The sequence below is a fragment of the Sylvia atricapilla genome, chromosome 20 (assembly GCF_009819655.1).
Source record: "Sylvia atricapilla isolate bSylAtr1 chromosome 20, bSylAtr1.pri, whole genome shotgun sequence".
NCBI lineage: Eukaryota > Metazoa > Chordata > Aves > Passeriformes > Sylviidae > Sylvia > Sylvia atricapilla.
The window spans coordinates 5,023,494-5,030,315 of record NC_089159.1 but is presented as its reverse complement, the minus strand read 5'-3'; the positions used below and the strand labels follow the sequence as shown (position 1 = coordinate 5,030,315).

Genomic DNA, 6,822 nt, shown 5'->3' with positions numbered 1-6,822 from the left:
TGACTGTTTTTTAGCACAAGAGCATCCCGGGGAGGTGGGGGAAGGGGGAAGGAAGGCTCAGATGGAGGGTGTGATGCCAACCAGAGGTGAGCAAGACCCTGTTTCCCCCAGTGAAGTTGTCCCCAGGGTGTCATGGGGGACAGAGGCACTGCAAAATATTCTGGGGTGCCCCCAGACCTGAGCACACGCCGAGCCATGGATGAACAAAGGCGGCAGCACCTTCAAGTCTCTTCCCAAGCGAGGAGATCCAGGGAAAAACGCTGCTCGTCCCAGCTCAGGCCCTGGCACCCACCCACCCCACCCAGTCTGGGGGGCACCGAGCTGTCACCCCCAGGAGGAGGGAGCTGCAGGACCCAGGGCTGGGCAGGGGGTTTTCCCCTCCTGGGGGTGCATCCAGCCACCCTCTGGTGTTGGCACGGCCTGTCCCACCTCTGGGCTCGCAGCCCCCAGTCCCCTCCTGCTCTGGGGGAAAAGTGGCTGCTTTTTAAACTGAATTATGGGAAGAGAGAGGCAGGAGGGTCCCGGGCTTGGCCCGCAGCCCAGGTTTTGCAGGATTTTGCTGATTTCCAAAAAAAACCAAAACAAAACAAAAAAAAGCCCCCCAGGCGCTGAGGACAGTGGTGGCCCCCGGGCAGGTCGGTGTTTAATCCCGGTGGCCCCGCGTTTTCCGGATGGCTGGAGCAGGACAATGGGGATGAGCCTCCCTGGGTGGGAGAGCAGCTGCCCGGATTAACCCGCTGCCCCCGGCTTTGGCCATCCCGCTTGGCGCTGCTTTCCAGCCAGCCGGGATGGGGAAGATCCTTTGGAGTCCAGCTCAGCCTCGTTAGCCGTGGCCTGATGAACCAGAGGATCAGGGATGGCAGAGGTGGGAGCAAAGGGGCACTTCAGGGCCAGCCTCCCAAACCTGGCATGTCCAGGCTCAGCCAGAGGCTGAGGATTCACCAGCCCTTGGAGAAGAATCCCAGTAGCTGGGCAGTGATGGGTGCCAGCCCCTGGGTGTCCCAGCCACCTGAACAAGCAGAGGTGTTAGAAATGGGGTGAACAGGTAAGGAGGGGACACACTCGTGGCACTCCATGGTGGAGCTTGTCCCCACGTGCCAGCTCGGGGCAAGGTGGCGGCTCTGGATGAACTGTGGCAGGAGGAGGAGACAAAAGGTCCTGCTCTCCTGGAGCCTGCGGAGGTGGAGGACATGAGTTCCCCCAGCATCTCTACAAACCCTGAGCCACGCGCTCCAAAAACCATCCCAGCAATTCCAGCTGCTGCCCCACAGCCCCCGTATCCCCCCCCATCGCCCCACGGGAAGCTCAGACTGGCCGCTGGAGCCCCCCGATCCTGCTGGGAGAGGGCGGAATCCCCTGAGAACATCCGAACCCAAGCCAGCAGCGGGGGATTCCCTCAGCGGCCGCAGCCCCAGCCCTGCAGCCCCCGTGGGGCCGCGGCTCCCAAGAAACCCGAGACCCGACTGCAGCGGCGCCGCGGACCAGCCAGCACATCAGGGAAAAATTCCAGTCTTCCTCTTTTACAGTCTCTGTCTCCTGCCGCGGAGGGAGCCAACTGGAACAAATACTCTGTAGAAATACTTCAGTATTTTCCTGTCGCGCGTGCGCTCTCTCTCTGGGTTGTGAGTACAGCTGTAGATGCCGTGAGCTGGTGCAATTATAATAAATATACAGTATATATTGTAAATTACTCTGCTGGGCACGGAGAGGTTTCTTTCTGCCGGGAGCACGGCAGGGTCACCCTGCTCCCTCCGGATCCTTCCCGCTCTTCCCTCTGGCTCCATGCGGAGCAGCATCGGGAGTTTTGTGTCTGATCCCACCGAGGATCCTGTTGTGTGTGGGGAGAACCCTCCGTGGCTCCTTGCCGTCCTCCTGGCTCCCTGCATCCTTCCCTGCGTCACTCCCGTTTGTCTGCAGCTCCCATCCATCGTGCCTGCATCCCTCCCTGCATCCTTATCTGCATCTCTGCCTGCATCCCTGCATCCCTCCCCTCTCTCCCACCTCCCGGCATCCCTCCCTGCGCCCCTCCCATTTGCCTGCAACTCTCCCATCCGTTCCATACCTCCCGCATCCCTCTCCTGATCCCTCCCATCCTTCCCTGCTCCTCCCTGCGTTCCTGCCTGTATCCCTCCCATTCCCCTGCATCCCTTCCTGCATTCCCACCTGCAACCCTTTCATTCCTTCCTGCATCCCTGCTCTGATCCCTCCCCTCCCTCCCAGCATCTTCCTCTGCATCCTTCCCTGCATTCCCTCCATTTCCCTGCATCCCTGCTTGCATCCCCGCCTGCACCTCTCCCCTCCCTCCCTCGTCCCTCCCACTCCCTCCCCTCTGCAGTGCTCCTTCTTCCCCTGGTTCCCCTGGCCCCAGCCTGCCACAGCCCCACATGTGCTCCCCACAGCCCCTTCCCCCTCACTGCCATTCCAGGGGCAGCACTGGCTCTGTCCCAGGCAAAGGACACTCCCAAACTTCCCGCTGCTGCATCCCCCCACACTGCTGGAGGTCACTCATTCATGCACTGAGTGTGTCGGGGCTCAGCTGTCACCCACCTCCTTCTCCTCTGAAGGCAGAGGGGAACTGGGCAGAGGGAACGGGGTCCCGGAGCTGCTTGGCTTGCTGGGCTGGGAAACGGCCTTCCCCAGGATGGGAGCTTGGGGTCTGGCCCCAAATGGGAATCCCTTCCCGGGTGCCAGGCGTGCAGAGACACTCATTGGATGAGAGGATGCTGCCCCTTCCAGCCCCCCTGTCCCCCCCAGTCCCTCTGCCCCCCTAGAGCGCCCCAACCCCATTATCACAATCAGCCCCTCCGTCCCCACTGGCCCCCACAGGGTCCTGTAAGCCCCAAACATCCCCTACAGGTCCCATCGGCCCCCAAGCCCCTCACCAAGGGCCTCAGGGACCCCCACTCATGGGGACTGGAGCAGCCCAAATTGGTGCTGGGGTTTCCTACCCACGGTGCTGATCACTGGAGTCACAGAGGGCTGGGGGGGCTCTGGAACATTCTGTTGATGGGTGACCAGGAGCTGGGGGGCTCTGGAACCTTCTGCTGGTGGGTGACCAGGAGCTGGGGGACTCTGGAACCTTCTGCTGGTGGGTGACCAGGAGCTGGGGGGCTCTGGAACCTTCTGCTGGTGGGTGACCAGGAGCTGGGGGGGCTCTGGGACCTTCTGGGTGATGGATGACCAATAGCTGGGGGGCTCAGGAACCTTCTGGCAGGTGAATGACCAGGAGCTGGGGGGGCTCTGGAACCTTCTGGCAGGTGAATGACCAGGAGCTGGGGGGGCTCTGGAACCTTCTGCTGGTGGGTGACCAGGAGCTGGGGGGCTCTGGAACCTTCTCCGTGATGGGTGACCAATAGCTGGGGGGCTCTGGAACCTTCTGCTGGTGGGTGACCAGGAGCTGGGGGGCTCTGGAACCTTCTGCTGGTGGGTGACCAGGAGCTGGGGGGCTCTGGAACCTTCTGGCGGCGCTGACGCAGTGCAGGGCCACTCACGCCCTCCTGCTCTGACTCAGCCCCGCCGTTCCCCAGGCGCTGGCCCGGCCCCAGCCCCTTCTCTGCTGCCACGGGGCCGCATCCTGCGGATTGTTTTCCGGGCAAGGCAGGCGGGAGAGGCCGGGAGCCACTCCAAGGGCCATCCATCACTCCCAACCAGGCCAAGGCTCTCACGATGAAAGGAGGATGGACATTTCCTTGGCAGGGAAGGCTGGAGGCTGCCGGCCAGCTCCTGCGCTCCCACCCACCGCGGCTGCGTGCGGCCGCCCCAACCTCCGGACAACTTTCTCGTCCCTTCCCCGGGGCTGCCGCGATTTCCATTAATAGCCAGCTGAGCGGCCCGGCTAAAAATAACCCCGGGCCCTCTTCATAAGGCCCCGGCAGCCGCTCCCCCCGGCAAGCCTCACGCACCATGGCCGAGCGCCGCGTCCCCTTCACCTTCCTGCGCAGCCCCAGCTGGGATCCCTTCCGCGACTGGTACCATGGCAGCCGCCTCTTCGACCAGTCCTTTGGGATGCCGCACATCCCCGAGGATTGGTACAAGTGGCCCAGCGGCAGCGCCTGGCCGGGATATTTCCGCCTGCTGCCCCGGGAGAGCGCCCTGCTGCCGGCGCCGGGCTCGCCCTTCGGCCAGGCGCTGAGCCGGCAGCTGAGCAGCGGCATCTCCGAGATCCGCCAGACCGCCGACAGCTGGAAGGTCACCTTGGACGTCAACCACTTCGCACCTGAGGAGCTGGTGGTGAAGACCAAGGATAATATCGTGGAGATAACCGGTGGGTGCTGGGTTGGGGCTCTGCGGGGTGTTGCCGGGATGGGGCGGCTGCAGCCACGCCTGGAGCTTTGCTTAGGGGGGAAAAGGGTGGAATAAGGGATGGGAAGTGAGGGAAGGAAAGGCAGAAGGAGATGGAGGAGAGGAGAGAAGGGGGAAAAGGGAAAGAGAAAATCGAGGCACAGAGGAAGGCCCAGCTCGGTCTCAGGGCGCACTCAGGGGCTCAGACTCTCCCAGCCCCACACACTGACCCCGTGCTGCTCTTCTGGAAGGACACGGGGAGGGACCCGGGGGTGACGAGGGGTGTCCCGAGCCCCACAGCCCCTGTGCTCCCCCACAGCGCCCTGGATGCCGTGACAAAGGCCAGATCCGTGGCACGAGGCCAGGATGTTCTCCCTGCTGCCTGAGGGGGGGTCTGCAAGGAATGGGGGCAATTCCCCAGGCAGATGAATTCGGGGTGCAGCCCCAGGGAGAGGGGAGTGCTCAGTCTTCAGCCCTGCCAAGCTGTGGGGCCACTGTTGGGCCCCTTGGGCCACCCCCAGCTCCTGGCACTGCCCTTCCCTCAGCTTGAATTTGGGGGCTGCACCCTGAGTGGCCCTGCAGACCCTGGTGCCCCCAAGTTTGTCCAGGCTGATATTATGACAAAATCCCCAGGGTGGGCAGGATCAGCCCCTCACAAGTGTTGGGGTGGGGCAGGAAGGTTCCCACCCAGCCAGTCCCTTCCAACCATGGCGTGGTTTTGGTTTTTTCCAGGCAAACACGAGGAGAAGCAGGATGAACACGGCTTCATCTCCAGGTGCTTCACCCGAAAATACACGTAAGTACCAGGGAGGAGGGGAGACACCTGGCACAGCCCCCTGATGTCTTTGGGGACGTTTTCCCACTCACCCACGCCCTCCAAATCCTACTGGCCAAACCGGGAATGCTGCTCAGCCCAACTGGGAGGGGAGAGGGAGCAATTTGGGGCTGAGCATTGCATCCCCTGAGTTGGTGCTGCAGCCTTTTCCTCCCCTCCCAGCCTTCCCCCTGGCGTCGAAGCCACGGCCGTGCGGTCCTCGCTGTCTCCCGATGGAATGCTGACGGTGGAGGCTCCCCTGCCCAAACCCGCCATCCAGTCTGCCGAAATCACCATCCCCGTCACCGTGGAGAGCCAAGCCAAGGAGCCGGCCAAGAAGTAGGCGGAACCGAGGAGGAGGAAGAGGAGAAGCCGCCACTGCCTCCCCGCCCCCAGCTGCCCCCTCACACCCCCACCCCCTTTTTACTGTTGATTTTGTACTCGCCCTGCCACTGAGTGCCTAGAATAAATGTGAAGAATCAGCCGGAATAAAAGCTGGTGAAAGAAACCTGTCCTTGTGGCGTGTCCGCCCCCGGCACCACGGCTGTGCCATTCCTGCTGGGAGCTGCAGCGGGACCAGAGCACCGGGACGGGGCCAGAGGGGACGGCAGGAGGGTCCCCGAGCCCTGCCCGGCACTTGGGGGCTGTAATCCAGGGCTCCACATCCCTGGTGTTCTCATCCCAAGTCTTCACAACCTGGGCTCAGCGTGCTGGGGTCGGTGACCCAGACTTCACACCCTGAGTCTCCCTATCCTGAATATCCCACACCGGGGTGTTCTACCTCTCAGCTCTCCATATCCCCCTCCAGCCTTCTGGGGGCTTTACATCCCAGATCTCCAACATCTCTGGTGTTCACATGCCACGTGTCCAACATCCCTGGCTCAGCATCCCAGTTTTTCACAATCTGGGTCTCCTACATCCCGAGTGTCTCCAATTCCAGCTCTCAGCACAGTGAGTCTCCTTATCCCTGCTCTCCCACACTCAGAGTTTCCCTGTCAGAATATTTGGGGTTTCCACATCCCCAGTGTCACCATCCTGGGATGCTGCATCCCTGAAAGCCAAGTCGGGTCAGAGGGCAAACAGGGGCCAGAACCCACCCCAGCAGTGCAGCCCAGTGCTTCCCTTCCTCCCCCCCATAGTCTGAGGGGCTGGGCTGGGGGTTCAGCTCAGGGGCTGCAGCTCCCTGGGGGGCTGAGGAGGGGCTGGCCTGTGGTCCCGGTGCCCTTCGGCCTGGCTGGCCCCGTGTCCCCTGTGCCCTCCCTGCCCCCGGGGCTCAGGGCAGGACTGGCCCTACATGGCCGAGGTCAGGCCCACGATGTCCCGCGATGTTCCCTGTTCCGTCAAATCCCACTAATCCCCCCTGAGTCATCCCGCTGCAGACGGTGACCTGGGAGGAATCCTGCAGCTGCGAGGCTCCTCTCGGAGCTCGGGGGGCTCCACGTGCCCCCTGAGCTCCTGCCCCCCAGCCCCTCTCCCAGCAGCCTCGGGTGGGATGAGTTTGGCAGGTCTCAGGCAGATACTGGCCATCAATTCCTGATCCCGGCGATCAATTCCCACTGCCGGGGGTCACGCCTGTGCCTGGGGGGGTTCCCGTGTGTGTGTGTGTGTGTGTGTGGGTGAGGATTTCCAGCCCAAACGTGACTCCAGGGGCAGAAGCCCCCGAGGAGCAGCCCCTCTCCTGCGCCCACGGTGACTTTCGCTTCCCCAAAAGCCGGGGGCGGAGGCTG

At 62.9% G+C, this 6,822-nt stretch overlaps 1 protein-coding gene across 1 annotated transcript; it reads left to right on the top strand.

The window, feature by feature from the left end:
• Nucleotides 1-3,869: 3,869 nt before the first annotated feature.
• HSPB1 (heat shock protein family B (small) member 1) lies at nucleotides 3,870-5,603 on the top strand. Its single transcript, XM_066333226.1, has 3 exons — nucleotides 3,870-4,264; nucleotides 5,014-5,077; nucleotides 5,279-5,603. The coding sequence occupies exons 1-3, from the start codon at nucleotides 3,904-3,906 to the stop codon at nucleotides 5,436-5,438; spliced, it is 585 nt and encodes a 194-aa protein (XP_066189323.1). The 5' UTR covers nucleotides 3,870-3,903; the 3' UTR covers nucleotides 5,439-5,603.
• Nucleotides 5,604-6,822: the final 1,219 nt, after the last annotated feature.

Excerpts from the sequence above, each read along its gene's own strand:
- HSPB1 (XM_066333226.1), top strand. The coding sequence starts at position 3,904 with ATGGCCGAGCGCCGCGTCCCCTTCACCTTCCTGCGCAGCCCCAGCTGG. Across the intron at positions 4,265-5,013 it reads TAATATCGTGGAGATAACCG|GCAAACACGAGGAGAAGCAG; the intron begins GTGGGTGCTGGG and ends GGTTTTTTCCAG. Across the intron at positions 5,078-5,278 it reads TGCTTCACCCGAAAATACAC|CCTTCCCCCTGGCGTCGAAG; the intron begins GTAAGTACCAGG and ends CTCCCCTCCCAG.